At 52.1% G+C, this 22,289-nt stretch overlaps 1 protein-coding gene across 1 annotated transcript in view; it reads left to right on the top strand.

Moving 5' to 3' along the window:
- HSPA12A (heat shock protein family A (Hsp70) member 12A) overlaps positions 1 to 22,289 on the top strand; it is a 70,809-nt gene that overhangs the window by 37,927 nt on the left and 10,593 nt on the right. The window contains exons 3-7 of the mRNA XM_082611587.1: positions 624 to 751; positions 4,307 to 4,493; positions 6,979 to 7,083; positions 13,057 to 13,173; positions 20,942 to 21,113. Coding sequence (XP_082467713.1) covers positions 624 to 751; positions 4,307 to 4,493; positions 6,979 to 7,083; positions 13,057 to 13,173; positions 20,942 to 21,113 — 709 coding nt within the window. The remainder of the gene's footprint in view (positions 1 to 623; positions 752 to 4,306; positions 4,494 to 6,978; positions 7,084 to 13,056; positions 13,174 to 20,941; positions 21,114 to 22,289) is intronic.

Here is a 22,289-nt window from a genome sequence, read left to right as displayed (position 1 = left end):
CTACATTTGCTTAAAGAATTTTTTGGAAGTCTGGAATGGCCTGACCTACTCACTTGACAGATGACGAAAGGCTCGGGGCCCCAAGGGGACAGGACTCAGCAGGGTCATATGATGACTATGGCAGGACCGGGCAGGGTCCCTGGTATGCTGAGCCCCACACCCATGCATGACACACCTGGGCAGGTGGAGGGGTCATCTGGCAGGTGCACAGGGCACAGCTGAGCAGGGTCTGGAGGTCTGTGCAGGGACTGGGGGAGGGCAATGGGGGGCACAGGGGGGTGTCACTCAGGGAACCACTGGGGTTCCAGCCCAGATGGAAGAGTTTCCATAATTAGCCACGTTTGTGCACAGTTGACAAAGGGAGTGTTGGTCAAATGTAGGCAGGGGCCCTCCCCAGTGGCCTGGCCCTTGTTTAGGAGACACCTCCATTTCTCCCTGAGTCGGTCAGGTAGGGGCTGAGAAAGCCTGCCCTCTCCCCAGAGCTCACCACGTGGCAGCCTTGAACCAGAATGTGCAATATGCTTCTGTCTACAGTGGGCACACAGCAGGGCAGGGTGGAACCCTTCTGAAAGCCTGGCTTGACTGCCCCGCCCACTCCCTGTACCCTGCTCGGTTATCTGCAGAACGATGCTGACCCAAACGTCTCTGAGCAGCAGACGTTTCTCGTGGTGGTGGCTGTCGACTTTGGGACCACATCCAGTGGCTATGCCTACAGCTTCACCAAGGAGCCAGAATGCATCCATGTGATGAGGTGAGTGCTGTGGGCAGGGAGGGGTAGGTGCTGGCGCTGGTCGCTGTAACTATGGAGACTTGGGGGAGGGGAGAGGGATTAGTACAGTGAGCAGGTGAATGGTACATAGTCAGCGGGTCCTGGATTCTGGCCCCGCTTGGCCCAAACTCACCGTGCCACTTCGGGCAAGCCACTTCTGATCTCTGGGCTCCAGGTTCCTGGTCTGTAAATGTGTTGCTTTAATTCTGACTTGGTTTGTGGAAGGACCTGGACAGTATGTTTGAAACCAGGTGATTCCAGCGCCTGGGCAAGAGGTGCTGACTTTTAAGGTGCTGGTGATGGAGGAGATCCAGGCCTCCCGCTCACCACCATGTGACCTCAGGCAATTGCTGAACCTTCTAAAGCTCTGTTTCCTCATCTGTGAAATGGGGATAATGGCAGTACCTGCTTGACAGAGTGTGTGTGCAAATGTAACGAGATTTCCTATCAAGCACTTAGCACGTAGTAAAATGTAAGCAGGGAAGGCGCTAGTTCTTTCAAGTGAAGTCATGAGATGACAGTAATCAGAAGTGGGAAGCACCATGCCTGAGAAAAAGCAGAGTGGGGTGAATTTCAGCCAACTTCACCCTGAAGCTGCCCTGGGTCTCCTGGGCCACTCCCCCCACCCCCACTCATGCACACAGCAGCCCTGGCGTCTACCCCATCCACGTGTGATCAGCTGTCTGCGAGGACCCTGGTCTATCCTGGCACCAGTGCCTGCTGCCCCAGACTGGCTCATGCCTTCTTGCAGTCTGTGACCACTCAAAGCTTTGGGAACCAGGGATTTATAACCCTGATTTTCCAAATCCAAGGATGGCTCTGAAGATACATTGTGATGGGCTTTGCAATTCCTTCAGCTGGTAATTGTGGAATTTAGTTAACACTCCCAGAATAAGATCTTACGCATTTTTTATAGAGAGTGCTGTTTAAAACACAAGTCATGAAAAAAGTGATCCCTACCCCACTCTTGATTTAGGCCCTGCCTTTCCTCTGGAAAACTGGATGTCCTCAGATGCTTCAGAGACCCGTGGGTATCGTCTCATCAGGAAATAACAAAAAGCCAGTTCTAGTAGAGAACCCTGATTGCAGCATAGCCTTCGGTGTTCAGTCACCACCAAGATTCTGCCTCGGGTTAGTGGGACAGATGCTGTGAGGGTCCACTCTGCCATCTCCCGAGGTGGGAACCTCAGAAAGAAAAGAGCTCTGTGTTAAAAGCTAGAATCAACATTTATCAGCTTCTAGTTGTTTTAAGAAATGTTATTTCAAAGGGATAGTCATACAATGAACACTGAAAAAAAAGAGCAAAAATAACTTTGAACTTGCTGGGGAGGAATTCTCGCAAAGCATCCACAGAGTTCAGGGTCTCTAGGGACATTATCCTAGTTATCGTAGAGATTTTTGGAGGGAGGTTCTACCTGAATTTTATTTCACTCAGAACATATTAACATAACCATGATCCAGACTGACACAGTTATGAATGAGAAAGTTTAAATTTTTGTATTTAAATAGGAATGAAGAATTAAAAATTTGAAGGGCAAAACCTCAGGAAGTCCATTACCTACTGAAAATGTCACTGTTAACAGTAATGGAAAATCCATTTCTGAAGGGTTGTGTGGAGTGCACACCTCTGGCCCAGGCGCCAGTGTCTGCCTGGGCTGGTGATCATCCCTGCATCTCAGTGGGGTCACCATGGGGACTTCGGCTCCCTGGGTAGAAGCCTGCATCCTGATGGGGCTTGACTGGGAAACTGGCCAGGGATGACTCCAGCCTCATCTGTGTGGCAAATCTAGGTGGAGGTTGGCTCTCCATCTGGACTGTGATGTCAGGGGCAGGTGAGAGCCCATCCAGGAGTACAGCCACCTCCCCAGGAGGGCAGGCCAGGGAGAGAGGTGCGCTTCCCCTCAGGCATGTGTCTCCATCAGGGGCTGCCCGTAGGGGTCGTGTGGCTAGTGGCAGGACCAGAGCCAGCTGCTGAGCCAGGACCTGGTAGAGGAGAGAGCACCCTGGCCTCTTGGCAGCCGGGGCTTCTCTGCCGTGGCCCCAATGGAGGGAGAAGCATTCACTCTCTTTACTTTTCTCCTTCCTTCTATCTGTGAGAAGGAAGGAAGCTTTGCTGGGGCTCAGCCTACCCTCTGATTGCTCCACGGCCCCTCCCGTCAGTTCCAGGACATAATCCCATCGCATCTGCCTGCCTGCCTGTCTGTATCCACCCCTCCCCACTTCTGGGTCCTCTTCAGCATATAGATGTGCAGGATATGGTTCCTTCCCTCCTCACGGTTCCCGTCAGCACTCTCATCCACCTTGTTGCTGTGACTGTGCCCCCAGTATGGGGGTGCCCAGGTCTATCTCCTGCCTGGATCTCTTCCTGAACCCCAGGCTTGTATCTTCAAGCCCCTCCTGGGAGTTCGATGCCAGAACGTTCAAATAAAGCTCTCCACGTTTCCTCCTGCCTCCTTCTTGGCCAGGGCTGCCAGCATCTGTGAGGGGCACTCTCTCCTCCAGGCTCCCATGCTTGAAACCTCTGGGGCTCCTTGCACCTGCTCACCACCAAGGCCATTTGGCTCGGTTCTCCGCTGGACAGCCCCTCCGCCGTCATCCCCTCTCTCTCTTCCCAGGGCTCTCCACCCCTGTATGAGCCCCCTCACCTCGAGGCCTGAGCCTCCTGCTCAGCCACCTGGCTTCCCATCTCCCGCCCTTTAGTCCAGTTCGCTCCAGTCAACAGTAGCTCTGATTCGGTCCTGCCCCTGCTCTAAAACCTTTAGTGGTTCCCTATTACTCACCGATTAAATCTCTCACTCCTCAGGGTTCTCTTCACCCTGGTTCCTACCACCTTCCCAATCTCGTTTTTCACACGTGTACACAATCACTCTTCTCATTTACACGCTTTCTCCAACCTACACACTCACTTAGCTTGCCCACCTCAGAGCAGCCTGCAGTGTCCTTCCCTCCTTCAACATCAAGTCTCTCCTGAGCCCTGCATTCTTTCCAAGGCCCCAGCTCTGGCACCTCTGTCTCCTCTGACCCCTCTGGGACATTTCCCTGGGCCCCTCATTTCCATCTGATGAGGCAGGTATTTATGTGATTGTTTATACCCTACCTGTTTCAAAGAGGATGCAAACCAGCTATCCATGTGCTGTTGAGTGCTTGCAAATTAAAGAACCAAAACCCAAGCCAAAAAACAAACAAACAAAAAACCCATTACCTACTAGGTTGTGAGTTATTTGAAGGCAGAGACATAAATGTTTCACCTCTGTGTCGCCAGCAGCTGGCACACAGTAGATGCTCAGTAAACGATGAAAGGATGAAGCAGATTTTGTTACTGAGCCAGAACCTAGCACTTGTCCCTTTCGTTTTTCTTATTAACTGAAGTTGTGTCTCTAGTCACTACTCAACCAGCTAAACTAGAGGGCACCTTTGGCAGCCACCGTGGGCACTCACATCTGTAACAGCCATGCACACAGTAGGTGCTCACACCAGTGCTGCCTACATTGGGATTACGCAAGAAGGCCCATGACCTCTGCCTTTCCTTGGTGGCAGGCGATGGGAAGGAGGCGACCCTGGGGTATCCAACCAGAAGACTCCGACCACCATCTTGTTGACTCCAGAGAGGAAGTTCCACAGTTTCGGGTATGCTGCCAGGGACTTTTACCACGACCTGGATCCCAATGAGGCCAAGCAGTGGCTGTACCTGGAGAAGTTCAAGATGAAGCTGCACACCACTGGGGTAAGCCAGCCTCTCCCTGGCCCCAAGTCCTCCGCATTCGAGACCCCGAGGTTCCTCCAGCCTTTCCAGACCTTGGGGGCCCTCAGGTTTCTCCCAAGCAGAAATGAATGTCCATTCACCTTGATTTTAGAAACAACCTGGAGCACACAACACTTTTGTGGAACACACAGCACTTTCTGACGTACACATGGGCAGGGAGATATTCAGAATGTTCAGCAACTTGTTTGCTTTGGAAATTGACCAGTCAGAGAGACACTGCCTGGATGGAGCACAGGCATAGGGGGCTGGGAGACCCCTGCTGTGCCGGGAGATCCCCCTTCACCTGCAGGATTGTTGGGAGATCAAGGAATCCTGAAGGAAGGACTTGGGGATGAGGGAGCATTTGGGGGGCTCAGGGTAGTGGTTATAACTAACCAGTTTGGAAGTAACAACCAGCAACAACTGGCTCATTAACCTTCTATGTGGGGAAGAAGGTAGCTCAGGAAATCAAGTGCCCAATAATTGGAGGCCCAGTGCCTGAAGTAGTTCTGCTTCCAACTTGCCAGGGTTTTGTAAGATGGCCAAGTTGAGTAGCGCCCTCCCCCAAGCTTCATCGAAATGTTGGGCCATAGGATAGAATTTTTTCAATTTAAGCATTTTATCCCTTAAATTTTCCTTAACTCTCAGTACTTAGAGATGCAGGATGGTGATAGTGTTTTTTTGTTTTTTTTAATTTATTTATTTTTGCTGTGTTGGGTCTTCGTTTCTGTGCAAGGGCTTTCTCTAGTCGTGGCAAGCGGGGGCCACTCTTCATTACGTTGTGTGGGCCTCTCACTATCGCGGCCTCTCTTGTTGTGGAGCACAGGCTCCAGACGCGCAGGCTCAGTAGTTGTGGCTCACGGGCCTAGTTGCTCCATGGCATGTGGGATCCTCCCAGACCGGGGCTCGAACCCATGTCCCCTGCATCGGCAGGCAGATTCTCAACCACTGCGCCACCAGGGAAGCCCCAAGGTGATAGTGTTTAAGACCACAGACCATGAGGCCAGATGGCCTGGGTTTAAATCCCACCTCTGACACCTTTGAGATAGTTAATCCAAGTCACATAGACTCTCCTTGCCTTGCTTTACCTTATCTGTGAAATGGAGACATGGAGAGTGCTTTTCTTATGGGGATGTTGTAAGGATTAAAGGAATCAAAATACACAAAGCTCTCAGGACCATGCCGGTCGGTCCTTAGTTAGTTAAAGTCAAGTGCTAGCTTCTATTATTTATTGCTTTCATATGTCTGCTTGTTAAGTGTTTGCAGACGACAAAACAAATGTTACTGGGAAACGCTGCAGCCAGCACCCTGCCTTCCAGGGCTTGGTGCTCATCCGTGTGTGTGTCTCTCTCTGAAGCACACTGACTTCGGCTCAAAATGCATCCTTCCTGTTTCACCTGATGGGATTCAGTGCCCAATAGGAATCTCCTGCAGGTGGAAGCCCAGGAATTTTTTCAATTTGAATTTTTCAGTTCCAAGCCTGTGGCTTCCTGATGCCTGGAAGCCGCGTGGGAGCCAGCACCCCAAAGCTGGGGTGTCTTTGCTGAGCCCCAGATGTGGGAGGAGTGAGCATGTGTGCAGGGGTCAGGATGACGGGCAGGCCCCACAAGCCCGGTTTAGCTGCTTGATACCCCGTCACACTCCAAAGGCAAAGACTCATCACCCAGCCCGGATCCATCCAGAGACCACACTGATTTTTCTCCCTGGTGGTAATGCGTCTTCTGCTTCCAGGAGACTTGGGGGTTTCCTCCTGAGGTTTGCTCCCCTCTCTGCCCACTCCCACCCTCTGGGGACTATTTTCATCATTTTTTAATGACCGCAGTCCATCCGGCATCTCACGGAGCATCTTACACCCAAGGACTGCACTCAGCAACTGCTGTAGCTTCTGGCAGAGGGAGGAAGGCAATGATGCCGGGCTCCCAGTGGATTAGACAGCACAAGCCTTAAAATAGGAGCTCTTCTATTTTTGTGACTTGGTTGGCAGCTCATTGGGAAGTGAAAGCTTCGTGTCTGTTTAGCACCGTGCACATCAGTGATGTGGTATGATTATCTAGACTTCCATTGGGGGGCTCCCAAGGGTGACCATGTGTGTCATGTGGAAATAGTATGTAAATTGCATCGGGAGTGGCGTCTGCTGCCTTTTTTTTTTTTTCTTCCTGGGCTCCGTTGCTGCCCCAAAACCTCTGCCCCCAGAGGATCCAGGGGAGAGAGGAAAAGAAGGAGGGAGGGAGGGAGGGAAGAAGGGAGCAGTGGAGGTGGGGGCTGAGGGGAGCAGCCAGGGCCTCCTACACAGTAAGGGGACATTGCTGCCAACCCTGTCCTGGGGGACGTGCCATCCTAGTCTGTCCCTCAAACACCAGGAAACACAGACATGGTTCACTGGGTTCCCCAGGTCTCCAAGTGACAGTGCTTAAAGCCAGAAGGCATGTCTCTCCTTCTCACCATTTCATTCCTGTCCCGGCTCTAGGACCTCACCATGGATACAGACCTGACGGCAGCAAATGGCAAGAAAATCAAAGCCCTTGAAATCTTTGCTTATGCCCTGAATTACTTTAAGGAACAGGCGCTGAAGGTAGGTACATGCCAGAGCCTGTGCTGGGGCAGGGGGCACCTGCCAGCTAGGGTAGCAGGGACAGCCTCGGGGCAAAGAATGTGTGCTTTGTATTCAGAAAGTGGGATGTGCCCTTGTGCACTGCTGGTGGGAAGGGAAAATGGTGCAGCTGCTGTGGAGAACAGCCTGGCGGTTCCTCAAAAGGTTAAACACGGAGTGACCATCTGCCTAGCAGTTCCAGTCCTAGGTATGTACCACGAGAAACGAAAACATATATTCACACATAAACGTGTACATGAATGTTTCTAGCAGCACTATTCATAATAACCAAAAAGCAGAAACAACCCACATGTCCATCAGTGAATGAATGGTTAACTAAATGGGATTCACCCATACACTGCAATATTATTCAGCCTTACAAAAGAATGAAGTAGACACCTGCTATGGCGTGGATGGACCTTGAAAACATTATGCTAAGTGAAAGAAGCCACATACAAAAGGCCACATACTGTATGATTCCATTTGTAGGAAATGTTCAGAAGAGGCAAATCCATAGACAGAAAGTAGACTCGTGGTTGCTAGAGGCTGGGGGAGCGGCAGAGGAGTGACTGCCAGGGGGTATGGGTTACTTTTGGGGGGTGATGAAGTTAGATAGCGGGGATGGTTGCACAACCTTGTGAATATACTAAAACCCACTGAATTGTGCACTTTATTTTTTTTGGCTGCGTTGGGTCTTCGTTGCTGTGCGCGGGCTTTCTCTAGTTGCGGCAAGCGGGGGCTACTCTTTGTTGTGGTGTGCGGGCTTCTCATTGCTGTGGCTTCTCTTGTAGTGGAGCATGGGCTCTAGGCACGTGGGCTTCAGTAGTTGTGGCTCGTGGGCTCTAGAGCGCAGGCTCAGTAGTCTTGGCGCACGGGCTTAGTTGCTCTGCAGCACGTGGCATCTTCCTGGACCAGGGATCGAACCCGCGTCCCCTGCATTGGCCGTGAACCCGTGTCCACTGCACCACCAGGGGAGTCCCAAACTGTGCACTTTAAAAAGGTGAATTTTATGGTATGTGAATTATACCTCAGTAAAACAAAATAAAGAAAGGCGGGAGACATACGCAGCAGCTGTGCGATCTTGGGCAAGGTACTCGTTCTCTCTGATACCCACGTTCCTAACATGAAAAGGGGGTCAGGTAGCTGTGCCTCGTGGGTCGTTTGATAGTAAGTGAAATATTAGATGTTAAATGCGTCCCTGGGGGCTCAGCAACTATTTACTTGGTAAATAGTTGCTGCTGTCCCCCCTCTCCTCCATGCCCCCCACCCCAGACCCCATGGAAGAAGCTGACCAGGTGAATAAGCCCCCTTGGTTTACCCTTGCAAAGGTTTGTTCAGTGATGGCCCAGAATTAAGAAAATGGCTAATTTCCAAATGGAATATAGCCATCCACTCAGTGTCCCCTCCCACAGGCATGGTGATGAGTGGGTGTAGATCAGATGATTCAAGAGCCTCGTGTATTGATCTCTATCCAAAAAGAATTCGGAACTTCAGAAGCATTTGGTATTATGTGATTGCTAGAAGAAGTTTAGTGCATTCTAGAAATAGAGTAGAATAGAATTCTAGAAATAGGGCTAGAGGGAGACAAAGAAGTGGGGTCGTAACACTGCTTTCATCCATTCAAGTACCTCTTGTTTTGAGTACTTTTTGTGAGCCAGGTGCTATGCAAGTTCTGGTCACGTGGAAAGAAACCCAGTGCATACAGTCGATGGGTGGGCGTCATGAGGGGGTAACCGTGGGTGTTGAGTGTTTGGTGAAGGCAGAGGTTCTGCCCAAGGGCAGCAGCAGGGAATCCTCCCCGGAGGAGAGGGATTGCGGGCCTCTGACAGGCGGCAGCTGGAAGGGCGGATGTTTTTTGCACTGGTGGAACGGCCCAGGCACAGCTCAGTGGAAAGAAAACAGCAAACCGCTGTGGGAAGCAGACAGTTTGGAGCAGGCGAAGGGCAAGGCTGCAGAGAGCAGGAACAGCAAGCTCCAAAGGAGATCGTGTGAAGCCTCGAAGGCCAGACGAAGGAATTCTTCCTGGGTCGTGGGGAGCCCTCAAAGGATTTCTCGCAGGGGTTGCCATGGCCACAAGGATAGCGTTAGAGGAGGGGAGACCACGTGGTCCTGAGGGCCTGCAGGTGGAGGAGAGTGATATGTTAGCAGCTCACTCAGATCCTGAAGCAAGTCTGTCCGAGGGCTGAGGGCGAGGCTGAGACTCCAACTGTGGGGTCATTTGAGGAACATGAAAACCAGGGAGATAAACGTGGTGGGGTGGAGGGAGGGAGTGGTTCCTGGGAAAAAATTCCTCTATGAAAAGGGGTGGGGAGAGGATTCCAAGGAAGGAAGTGGGAGGGAGATGGGCTGGCTTCGCTTCAGGAAGAAGGTGGTGACCAGCCAGAGGCAGGAGCAGTAAGGCCGGCGGGGACCTGTGGAAGGGAAGCCGCCATTGGTCCAGGAGACAGCGAAGCAGGAGAGGAGGTGGACCTCTGTCGGCCTGAAGAGAAGGATCTCAGAGGGATGGGCTCAGCGCCTGGAGAAAGATGAAGGCACAGAGGGAGGTGGGGGCCTCCGGAATAAGAGGAGCAGCCGTGGGGACTCCGGGAACACGTAGAACTTGAGAAAGTCTACGACTTTCTACGAGTGTGGTTCAAGTTGGCCAAGAAGAAAGGCGTGAACAGCCCATCTCTCAAGGGAGGGAGGAGGTGGAGGGGGCAGAGGTCAGGCACGGGCATGGGTAGGTGGGTGGTTGTGGACCTGTCGGCTCAGCCAGAAGCTTCCGGAACCTTCTGTGAGCAGGGAACACGTTGTAAAGAAATTCCATGCAGAAGAGCTGTTTGAGGAGGTGTATAGGAACTAGGCCCTGCATAAGAGGCTGGCTGGTGTTTGAGGGGCAGGTGGGTTCAGTGCAGAGGGGGGACTATTGCATGTTGGACCAGAATAAGCTCAAGTAGAATATCTCAGAAATCACGTCCCTGGAGCAGCCTCACTATTCACGAGGGACAGTCAGTGAAAGTGCCTGACGTGAGATGTTCAGTCAGTGCCAGGTTCCTTCCCTTCCAAGCTGATCTCCACCCACTGGCAAACAAACAGCTCATCAGACAACTTTCCATACAGCCAGGGAAGCCCATCATTCATCTTTGAGTCTTTTCCTGTTTAAAGAGTTTAAAATAGCCTGGATGGTTACAGGCACCACGCTTAGAATCCCTCCCAACCCATCACATGCTCACCTGCTTTTAAAGCCCAGTGCAGACCTGCAAGGAAATAAAACGTGATGAAAAAAACAAAAATAAACACAAACAAAAACTGGCTCTTTCACCAGCAATCCCACTCCTGGACAAATATCTGGAAAAGATGAAAAGATACATGCAAATTCAAAAAGATACATGCATCCCAGTGTTCATAGCAGTACTATTTACAATAGCCAAGACGTGGATGTAACCTAAATGTCCATCGACAGATGAATGGATAAAGAAGATGTGGTATACATATACAATGGAATGTTAGCCATTAAAAAGAGTGAAATAAGGTCATTTGGAGCAACATGGATGGACCTAGAGATTATCACACTAAGTGAAGTAAGTCAGACAGAGAAAGACAAATATCATATGTCATTTATATGTGGAATCTAAAAAAATGATACAAATGAACTTTTATATAAAATAGAAATAGACCCACAGACATAGAAAACAAACTTATGGTTACCAAAGGGGAAAGGGGTGGGGAGGGATAAATTAGGAGTTTGGGATTTAAATTAGGAGTTTGACAGTACTATATGTAAAATAGGTAAACAACAAGGACCTACTGTATAGCACAGGGAACTATATTCGCTATCTCGTAATAACCTATAATGGAAAAGAATCTGAAAAAGAACATATATATATATATATATATATATGTTCATATATATTCATTCATATATATATCTATATATATATTCATTCATATATATATCTATATATATCTATCTGAATCGCTTTGCTGTACCCCAGCAATTTACACAACACTGTAAATCAGTTATGCCTCAATTTAAAAAAAAAAAAATTGTTTCATTTTGGTCTAAAGCAGAGATGTTTTTAAAAACATGTTTATTAAAAAAACGTTTAGTGAATGTACTGAACCACACACTTAAAAATGGTTAAGATGGTGAATTTTATGTTACGTGTATTTTCTCACAATGAAAAATGAAAAGTTTTTTTTAAAAGGGAAAAAAAATTTACTGATCAAAGAGGAAGTTAGTTCAGTGAGAGGGTGGGCCAGCCCCAAGATAACTATGTGAAACAATAGAGAAAATGAGATACCCATTAGGAAAAAAATCGCCAGCCTATTAATCTTCTGAAACATGTCCCCAGAGCGGACTTTGATGCAGAAGCACATTAGTGTGTGTTTAGGTTTGATTTCAGATTTGTCTGGTGAATGTAGCAACAGGAGGGGAGCAGAAGGGGGAACAAGCATCCATCAGAGGTCTTCTCTGGGCCGGATGTTCCCTGTGTGTTCTCATTTAATCTTGCCAGTAATGCTGTGGGTTAGTGTTATTCTTCCCATTTTACTGGTGGGAATACTGAGCCTGAGAGCTATTCTAGAGACATATTTTGTCTACCTGGGCCTGGTGGAAACCTCTGATGCTTCCACCCGTCCTGTTTATCCACATGGGTCCCACTGCTTTTTTTTTGAAGAAGAAGAGTTGATTTACAATGTTGCGCCCATCTCTGCTGTACAGCAAAGTGACTCAGCTATACACATATAAACATTCTTTTGTGTGTGTGTGTGGCCTCTCACTGTTGTGGCCTCTCCCGTTGCAGAGCACAGGCTCCAGACGCTCAGGCTCAGCAGCCACGGCTCACGGTCCCAGCCATTCCGCAGCATGTGGGATCTTCCCAGACCGGGGCACGAACCCGTGTCTCCTGCATCGGCAGGGGGACTCTCAATCACTGCACCATCTTTTTTTTTTTAATATTCTTTTCCTTTATGGTTTATCCCGGAGATTGCATATACAGTAGGACCTTGTTGTTTAGCCATTCTAAATGCAGTAGTTTGCATCTAGCAACCCCAAAGTCCCAGTCCATCCCTCTCTCTCCCCTACCTCCCCATCCCTCTGTCCTTGGCAACCACAAGTCTGAGCTCTATGTCTGTGAGTCTGTTTCTGTTTTGTAGATAGGTTTTACATTAACTGAAAGTCAAGGGCAGCACGGTTCTTGCTTAGGTCATGTTGTTCCTACCCTTCCCATCCTGCCAGGAAAACTCCACTGATGTGCTAGGCCTGCAGTAAGGTGGGTGACAGTGACAACTCTGATAACAAATGCTACCAGTCATTAAGCATTCCTGTGGGCCGGACACTGTTCAGATACGAGACCAAAAGTAACAATTTAGTTAAGACCTTGGCCCTTCAAGTCAAGATAGACCTGCGTCTGGGTCCAAACTTTGGCTCTGCTACTTTCTAGCTGGGCAATCATCACAGAGATACCGAACGTATCTAGGCCTTAGTTTGCCACCTGTAGAAGAGGGGCGGTGCTCATCTCTTCCTAACGGGATTCTCAAGTGGATTAATGCGGTTGAGGTATGGAAAGGGCTTAACAAGGTTGACACTGGAGCAAGCTGTCAGGAAGTGTAGCTCTCAGGAAATTATCAATCCTCCCAATAAGTGTATGAGCTTATTATTATCCCTACTGCACAGATAAGAAAGCTGAGGCCTGAGAAGTTGTCACTTGCCCTAAGTCACATGACTAGGAAGTGGCCAAAGGCCTCAGATCTGCCCGTCTCCCACCTGCAGCCACATCCAGGGAGTGGAAGGAGCTGGGAGCTCCCTGTTTGCTGTATATTCGGAAAACAGACTCTTGTTCCTGGCGCTGATAAGTTCGGGGGGCCGCGAAATAGATGCCCCAAGAGTTCACGGCCAGGAAGCCTGGATTTTCAGCAGAGCCACAGGAGGACCAGCTCTGTCCACTTGACCTGCTGCATTTTCCTTGGCTTTAGGAGCTGAGCGATCAGACGGGTTCAGAGTTCGAGAACTCTGATGTCAGATGGGTTATCACAGTGCCTGCCATCTGGAAACAGCCCGCCAAGCAGTTCATGAGACAAGCTGCCTACCAGGTAAGTGCGGGGCCGGGGGCGGGCAGGGCCCAAGATGCAGCTGGCGGTGGCTGTCACCCCACTCCAGGGTCCCCCAGCATTCACAGGCCTCCTTGGGGAGGCAGCGAGGGGTCTCCCACAGGCGGGGGGCCAGGAGACTTCCCATTCCTCAGCTTCCTCCTGGGGGAGCAGCGGGGGTCAGACGGACAAGGGGTGGGGCTGGGCTCAGTTTTCCTTCTAACTTTATTCATTTCCAGGTCTTGTTGCCCCTGTAGGTTCCTCGGGGCTAGGGTTGCAAACTGAGGTTCAGAGGTATTTCTCTGTGGGCGAATGGAAGTGAGACCCTCAAGGAAAAGGCTTGGGGACCAAGAATATTTGAACAAGGAAGAAATAAAGACAAGGCCAATGGCCATGGACCAGGCACATCAGCCTGGTGGAGGCTGAAAGCTGCACATGTGCAGCTGGGAAATAAAGGCAGCACGCTTGTCCTCTGCATGGTTCATCTTAGGAGCAACACAGGAGCACGGCATGTACTGGCGCCCCAGACAGGAGAGAGGGCTGCTGGACCTGCCTGGTGGAGGACACCCACGGCTGGGTGAGGGCAGTGGTACAGTTAGGGAGCGTGCCAGTCAGCACGGCGCCATGGAAACAGAGCATTCCAGCGTCGACGGCCAGCCCATCCCTCGTGGGTGCAGGGCACACCACTGGCGCCAAAACCCTCACGGCCTCCAACCCTCACATTGTTCGCAGACAACCTGTGCCATGACGGGGCTTCCGTGAGTGTCTGACTTCATGGCGAGAACGGCAGGCCGTACTGACCTGCTGTTCTGGTCCCGGGCACAGAGCTGGCCCCTGTGGTACTTAGTCCCCTGGGTTAATAAATGAAAGCCGACCCTGGGGCCTGGGTCAAGTCTGTGCTGAGAATCAGTTTTCAGAGCCTTCAACCTGAGTGGGCTGGGGAAAGACACAAAGGTCATAGATGTCCCCTTGTCCCCTGCCACACCTCTCAGGAGAGAGCCACCTTTCCCTGGAGACGCACCTTTGATGTTGAGTCTGTGGCCACATGTATAAATATAAACCATTCCTTTCAAAATGCCCATCTAGTCAACGCTGATCTCTGAACACGGTCAAATGGCCCCAGGCACCTTGGCGTCCTGAGTTGTCCTGGACGCTTGAGGCTTTACTCCAGGCGGCCGGTAGCGTTCAAGGAAGGGCAGTGTTCCGCCCCCGCCGCCCCATGCTCCCCGTTCCCGTCCTTCCCTTCCCTGCCCCAGGCTGCCTCCTCTGCTTTCCCCTGCCTCTCTTCAGCGTGAGAATCTGGCTCAGTCTTCGTGTTTGCCAGAAATAGATTTGTTTTTATAGGGAGGAAGGAAGAAGGTGGAAGTTCCAGAAAGAGGCAACTTCTTTAAAAAGGAAGAGACACAAATGCAGTTTCACTGTCCGTGGGAGCCCTGGGCATCAGGGAGCTTTTCCTTGGTGTCAGCCTCAGGCAGTGTCCAAAGAAAGACGGGACACTGGGACATGGCTGTCTGCTAAGACACAGCCTGGGATCCTGAGTTTTCCCAGGAAGGATACTCAAGAATCATGGTTCTGATTTTCATTTTCCAGCCCATGGGAAGACTTCAGCAACAAACATGTGACCCGGAAAGGGAACAGTTCTTATTTTTAGCCTGAAAAAGAAAGAGGTGCGGTGACTTGTAGGTTTGTCGGGGCTCATGGAGCCCTGGGCCGGCTCTTCAAGGACTGCCTCTCTGAGAGGGTGGGGCCAGTGTGGGGAGAGGCCCCTTACACTGGGGAGGCCAAGGGGGAAACCAGGCCGAGGGGGGTGTGGCATCCTCTAGGCTTTGGCACCTCAGGCGGTAGGAGGGCCAGCAGCTCCTGGGCAGGGCCCAGGTGGCCAGCATGGATGGAGGGGATGGGGGACTTTGCTTCCTGAGGCCCAGAGACACCCTGTGGATCGGCCTGTCTTCTCCATGCCGGGTGATGTTTGTCCAGGACAGTGTCTGTGCAGCTTAATGTTTGGCCCTTTGTAGCTCTGATTTGATGCTTGTGTTCAGTTTACAGTCACTGGATGGATTTTAAGATGGCAGGTACCATTCATTCATTCTTTGTTCACTCATTCATTTATTCATTAAACAGCCTGTGCCGGGGGCCTCCTGTGCCCGGACTGTGGTAGGTGCTCGAGTCATAGGACAGGAGCCCTGCTCTCAAATCACTTGCATCCAAGTGGTTCATTGAAGCCATTTGTACTTCTGGCAAGGGGCAGGTGGCATATCAGGGGCACCCTCTTCAGCCTGTCTTCTGGGAGAGTCTTCATGACAAGATGGAAATGGAGCTTGCTACTCTCCAAAATTAGCATCTCTCCAACTCTCCCTCCTCACCTCCCATTTATTATGCAGAGTAAGAAAGATGCATACCTGTGATGGTTACTCTTATCTGTCAACCTGACTGGGCCTACGAATACCCAGATATTTGGTCAGACATCATTCTGAGTGTTGCTGTGAGTGTGTTTTAGGATGAGATGAACATTTAAATCAATTGACTAGAGCAGATTGCCCTCCCTAAGGTGGGTGGGTCTCATTCAATCAGTGGAAGGCCTGACTAGAACAAAAGGCTGAACATTCCTAGATAAAATGAGAGGGAATTCCTCCTGCCTGCCTGCCTGCCTTCAGACTGGAACATTGGTTTCCCCCTGCCTTTGGACTCCAACTGAAATATCAGCTCCTCCTGGGTCTTGAGCCTGCTGGCAAGGGAATTATACCATCGGCCCTCCTGGCTGTCCAGCTTGCCGACTGAGGTCTTGGGATTTGACAGTCTCCATAATCGTGTAAGCCAATTCCTTATAATACATCTCTTTCTACATATACATACATCCTACTGACTCTGTTTCTCTGGAGAAACCTGATAAATACAGAACCTGAGCAAAAGGACAGTTCTTGGCCCGCCCAGCTTCTGAAATCTGAGAGTGCCCACCAGCCCTTCCACCTGAAGTGCTGCTGCTTGTGGCCTGGCTTCTGACAGATGAACAGGAAGGATGAGGAGGTGGGATGGTTCTCCTTCAGAGCAGCTGGGAAACTGGTCTGTCCACCCCACTTGCCTGTGGCAAGTGGAGCCCCTCCTTCCGGGCTCATGGGAGGCCTCCCGAGCCCAAGTTCATGGCACAGTCACATGGAGGCTGAACATCATCCTCCACTGGCCTGGGGGAGGGGGAGGAGGCCTGGACCAGAGCCAGGAGATGAATCTCTGGGCAGCATCTCCCGTGGAGAAGCAGGCCTGCAGGGGGTGGGCCTGGGGCCTGCACTTGGAGGACTGAGATTCACTGCCAGTGAGGGCTGCCCAGCACTTGACATGGGGACAGTTTCATCTGTGAAACTTCCAAAACTCCTCTGCTGTCAAGTGATTGTTGAGAAAGTGGGTTAAGTCTCCATCTTTTATAATCCACAGCCTCGGGGCAGCTTTAGACCCTTTAAGAGCATTCAGTGAAAAGATGGTGGCAGAAGGAACAGCTGATGCCTCTTCTGAGGCCTCAGAAAAGACCCAGAATGAGGAGACAGTTCCCCTGCATCCTGAGCACATCATGCAGAGGAGGTAGTCCAGTGTATTTCTAGAGGCATTTTGCCTAAAATGTGTAACTCTAGTAGGTTCCAGAAACCTGTTAAATAAATGATGTTCCCCAACGTACGATGATCTCCTCTAACACGGAGTCGCAGCTTGCATTTGCCTCCCTTTCTGAACAAACTGCAGTGAAAAATAATCACATCAGGAAAGAAAGCCAACCCCATGACTCTCAGAAGCCGTGCAGCTGTAGCTCTTTGCAGTTTGACACCAGGCCAGCTGAGCACTCCGCTGGTCTGGCTGTTTTTCTCAGCTGTGGACACAGCCCCTGGCGGATTTGCCTGGCTGACGGCAGGACCAAGGAGCAGTGGTCGAGGTGGTAACTGCGCGCGCCTCGGCCCCCCTGGAGTGCGGTCTTCTCACCCACCTGGTCCTTTCAGGTGGAGCTTGTGACCAGGAAGCAGAGCGCTAAAAACTACTACGGTGGAGCTCTTGCTGGCCCAGATTCGTGGAGAAGTCAAATGGGGTAGCAACCTCCTTGTTCAGACGCTTTCTGATTGCAGAATCCTCGGGTCATGTTAGAAATGCTCTCATGAGAAATTGCCAGAAATTGCAAAGGCTGGCTGGAGGGATGAGTGATTCATTCATTCGGCATCTGCCCTCTGAGCACCTACTGTGTGCTCCGGGGCAAGAAGACCTGACTGCTGCCCTTAGAAAGTGCACCATCTTGTGGGAGAGGCTGGATCTATAGTCGGGGGCAGAATATGCTAGGTGCTGGGCCGGGGGCTGAGCAGAGGGAGAGCTCACACTGGAACACAACAGTGGCCTTGAGACACCAGCTCCGGAGGCAGAATTATTGAAAGCGGAGAGAGAGCTCTCCTGCCCCGGTTGACCCTGGCCTGATCCCAGGAAAAGACCCCCAGGTCTCCTGCCAGCTGCCAGGCCAGAGGGCTTCTGCTGAGAAGGATGGCAAGTGTTTTCATGCAGAAACAAAGCTTACATTTCAGGGCACTGGATCCTTCTCTCAGAGATAAAGACATCTGGGTTTCTGAGAGTCTGGCAGAGACGTTCGCGTTTCCTCCTTCTCTTGGAGCCCACCAGCAGCTCTGGGAAGCCTCCTGGTGACTGGGAATCTGTGCAGAGGCAGCTGCCTCCCTTTGCCTCCCCCTCCCCTCTCCCTGTGGCCTCTGTGAGAGTTTGCGGGTAGGGACACGGCCCCGCACTCTCACTGGGGAGTGGACAGGAGGGCTGGCTTAAGCAAAGGAGTGTGGTTACTTTGTCCTGGGTCTCCCAGGCACTGCCGGGGCCCCCACTGACCTTGCCTTTCCCCTCTCCTCTGGTTTGGGGTCCTCTTCACCTCTGCTTCTGTCTGCATCCTGAGCAGGGTACTGTGGGGAACTCCCCATGGAAATGGGTCAAAGCTTTTGCTGTGGCGCTGAGGCCAGCCCAGCTGGGGAGGGACAGGTGAAAGGCCCCCTGAGGGGTGCAGCCCACAGCTGTTTGGGGCAGATTCAGGTCAGCCTGCTTGTCTTTCAGATCTTCAGGATGTGGGAGCATCCAGTGGGGGGGTGGTCTCAGTCACACACCAGGTACCCTCGGACGCCCTTGAGTGAAGAGCCTGGAGTAAAATGTTACATTTTACTGGACCTCTTGATGTGATTTTCCACATAGATATTTCACATCTAAGTTAGAGATCCTGCTCAGAATTTCTGGGTAGGCATGGAGGGGAACAAGGGAGTCTATTTTCTTCTCTCCTCTGTCGCCTGCCGTCCCCATTCCCGCTGGGCCCAGGCCCCTGTTGCTCTTACCAGCCACGTGGGAGCTGCCTGGCTGGTTGACATCCCAGTGGGACACAGTGACAGGAATGTGCCTTTTGAGTGGGCAGGGCCCGTGCCTTTCCTCCACACTGAGTCCTGGGCGCCACTCTGCTCTGCATCCCCCCGCCCCAGCCTCCTCCAAGCTTATCCTCCATCCTGAACTTTGGAGGAGAGGCTTGTACATCCAGGGCCCACTGTTGCTTTGTAACGCGTCTCTCCTTCTTCCTCAGCCCATGCTGTGGGAGCTGGGCCTGTGAGCTTCTGTTCTAGGAGGGCCTTGGCTTTCCGTACAAACCCATGAGGATAGAAGAACCAGTCCATGAGCGCTGTTCTGTAGACGGGGCTCCTCCTGGTGTCACTTTGGATTTCTTCTTCTGGGATCCTGGGGTAAAGGTTCAGAGGTTTCACTGTTCCTGGTGGCACCTGACACGTGTAACCCATGTCCTATTTCATCGGGCATTTTAACCTTTGTCTGCCTTTGTGCTGAGGATGTCTGAGGAGACCCTGTGAGAAAGTGAGGCTGGGGGAGGGGGCACCTTCATTCCCTTGGATGGGGAAATCTTGTCACGCATCTGTGTCACTAACCTAGGGACCCGTGTAAGCTAAGGGCAGACCTGGCCTCTTTGACCTGGGGACCCTGCTGATGGGCACAGATGCTGCCCATGTGGTCGGCCTCAGCCAAGGGTACAAGGCAGGAAGGAGGCGGGTTCCTGGCGGAGGGTGTAGGCGTATGCGGTTCCATCTGGTTTTGTAATTCAGTCCAGACGGGTTCTGCCCTTGCGAGGCATTCATGGTTTCGGCACAGTGGAGATTTTCAGTCACCTGCCGGCTGATGGTATCTCATTAAGACGTAATTAACTGGCTCGTTTGGGGGTGTGGTGATTAGGGAAGATGAATGGCAGCAGGTCTAGGCAGCACTGTCGCAGAGTAAATGAGTAGAGAGCGTACCTTCAGACCAGTTCAGGAGTATTAGGGGCACCCGCGGGTTTTGTCAAAGCACAGAGGCCCGGGCCCTACCCCAGTACCTGGAGTCACTGAGAGCAGGAGAGCTGAGAACCAATTAAAGAGCTGGTCTGCAAGGCTCAAGGCCTGGGCCTGGGCTGCTCCGCCACTTCTCTGGGATACCCTGGAGCCTCAGACTGTCCCGGTTTTAGCACTGAAAGGCCCGCACCCCAGGGAACCGGGACAGTTGGTTGCCCTACCTCTCCGAGCCTTGGTTTCTTTCTTCACAGAGTGAAGGCGTTGGACGAAAGGCATTTCTAGTGTCTAACCTGAACTCCCCTCCCCTCCTTGCCCAGTAATGGACCCTCCTAAGCTCCTTCCGCGCATGCCCGAGACTCTAGGCCAGCTCTTCCCCACCGGGTCATTGTACCTGTGTGACATGAGGCAGACCTTTGTCCCTGGTTGACGAGATGAGTCCATTAACCCCCCGGGGCCTGGGGAGACCTGGGAGACTTCTCCAAAGGGGTGCCACACGAGGGCGCATCCCAGGTTTCCTTGGAAATGGCAGCAAAGACAGCAAACACTGGTGGTAGAAGGAGCCAGTTTTTATTTCCCATTGTGCCGGCAACCACGGAAAGCCGTGAGCCTGGGCAGCTCCAACAAGCAAGCTAGATCTCGTGCTCCGGGTCAAGGCTGTGAGAGGCCAAGCCGGGCTGTGTCTCTGAGCATCCTCAGAAGGCTGGTCCCGGAGCCTCCTGGCTGCTCTTCGTGAAGGCTGGAGGGGCTGTGACTGGAACAAGCCAGGTGTCACGGGGCAGAAGCATCTCTGCTGTGAAAGGGATAGAGGCTTTGAATAAGACAACTGTCAGTGGCCTTTCCCCCTGCACTCTAGGAAATGGGGACTCTGTGGGATTCCGGGGGGGCTTTCTCCTGGGGCCCTCCTGGTGCTCTGGAGATAACAGGTCAGATTCCCACACAACAGAACCAGACGCTTGCATAGCTGAGGCCCAGTGATGGCCCTTCTGTTTCCTAGGCCACCCAAGATCGGGGTTTGCTACGATTCGGTCAGACCATTTAGTCCTGGGCCTGGGCCTTGGAACAGAACCGGAAACAGACCATTGGCCTTCCATCCCGTGGTGATTTTCAAAGTTTTCAGTCCTTTGCCCCTTTGTGCTTCTCAGTTCTGGGCCAAGCAGGCCCCAAATGCAGGAGGCCCTGAGGCTCACAGAGCCTGGAATTTCCCAAGGGTGCTGGTACATTTTCTTTCCCCACTCTGTGACATTTGGGTACCTGGCTTGGGGACCAGCACCCGATCACCCCCGATTTTAGGCTCTGGAGAGGCCTGTGGAGGGAATTTCCCAAACAAGCAGAGTGTGAGTGTCCCTTCCTTGCAGGGTGTCAGCCCAAGGCGTGGGTGTCCTTGGAGGGGTCCTGGCCTGGGACCCTGGGTCACAGCCTTGCCTTCTGTCTTCCAGGCAGGCCTGGCTTCCCCCGAGAACTCAGAGCAGCTCATCATTGCCTTGGAGCCCGAGGCGGCCTCCATCTACTGCCGGAAGCTGCGGTTGCACCAGATGATCGAGCTGAGCAGCAAGGCCGCGGTCAATGGGTACAGCTCCAGTGACACAGTAGGAGCTGGGTTTGCACAGGGTACCTCCTGCTCTCTCTCTCCCCCTCCCCGCTGTCTTCCCTCCAGCCCCCTGCATGTTTCTGTGCCTTGGAGTTTTAAAGGCACTCAGTGCGGTCGTGAGAAATCAAGATGCTTCTGAAGGAGGTTGGCCCTTAAGTACCTCTGTGCTCAGACCCCCTACCTGGCCCCTCCAAGGACCCCCGTAAACTCAGCAGTGGTTACCCTAGTTTGTCACCCACCCAAGTGCCTTAGGGGAGGGCACTTCTCTCCAAGAACCCAAGGGTGGCCTGAGAGCGGCTCTCGGCCTTGCATTTTACTGGGCGTTTAATCTCTCCTCTCTATTAACTGATTCTTAATCTAATCCCACTTGCTTGTTATTAATTCCTCCATTAAGATTGTTGATTTGTTGCTGACTCACTCATTGGGGCCCCTTCGTGTGTGATGAGCTCATTATGTGTCAACTATAAACCTGGCGAGAGTTGAAACTAGAGATGGAAAGGGCTGACTTTTCCCGAGGGGCTGATGCTCATTTGGCTGTGGGAAGGAGCACCGCCCATGGAGACCCGGATGGGCATTTTTTTTTTTTTTTTTTTTTTTTTTGCTGTACGCGGGCCTCTCACTGCTGTGGCCTCTCCCGTTGCGGAGCACAGGCTCCGGACACACAGGCTCCGCGGCCATGGCTCGCGGGCCCAGCCGCTCCGCGGCATGTGGGATCTTCCGGGATCGGGGCACGAACCCGTGTCCCCTGCATCGGCAGGCGGACTCTCAACCACTGCGCCACCAGGGAAGCCCCCGGATGGGCATTTTAAGGGCCTTTTTCTCTTTCATGTTTACTATATGCAAGTTGCTCACAATCTTGTGCCTCAGGACTGTTTTCCCTGGAATGCAGGGCTCTGTCGGTCTGTCCAGGGCCACGGAGTCTGCATTCACCCTGGATCACTCAGAGCCACGTGAGTGAGCATGGGAGCTGGGGAGGTGGCGCTGTGCGCCCCAGCTCTGAGCTCTGTGCCCGGGTGAGGGCTCCGAGGACAGAAAACCCCCCATCGCCCAAGCCCATCTCCATCCTGCCCTGCAAGGCCCAGGCCCAGGAGGAGAGGGATGCCATCAGTGAGGACGCTCACCGGTTGGTCCCAAGCTTTTCTTGGTCCTCGTCCCAACGCCTGTCTCTGCACTGCCCAGGGTGCTGGGACCCAGGC

This window comes from Mesoplodon mirus (assembly GCF_964341445.2).
Source record: "Mesoplodon mirus genome assembly, chromosome: 2".
Lineage (NCBI taxonomy): Eukaryota > Metazoa > Chordata > Mammalia > Artiodactyla > Ziphiidae > Mesoplodon > Mesoplodon mirus.
This window is presented reverse-complemented; position numbering and strand designations above follow the sequence as displayed.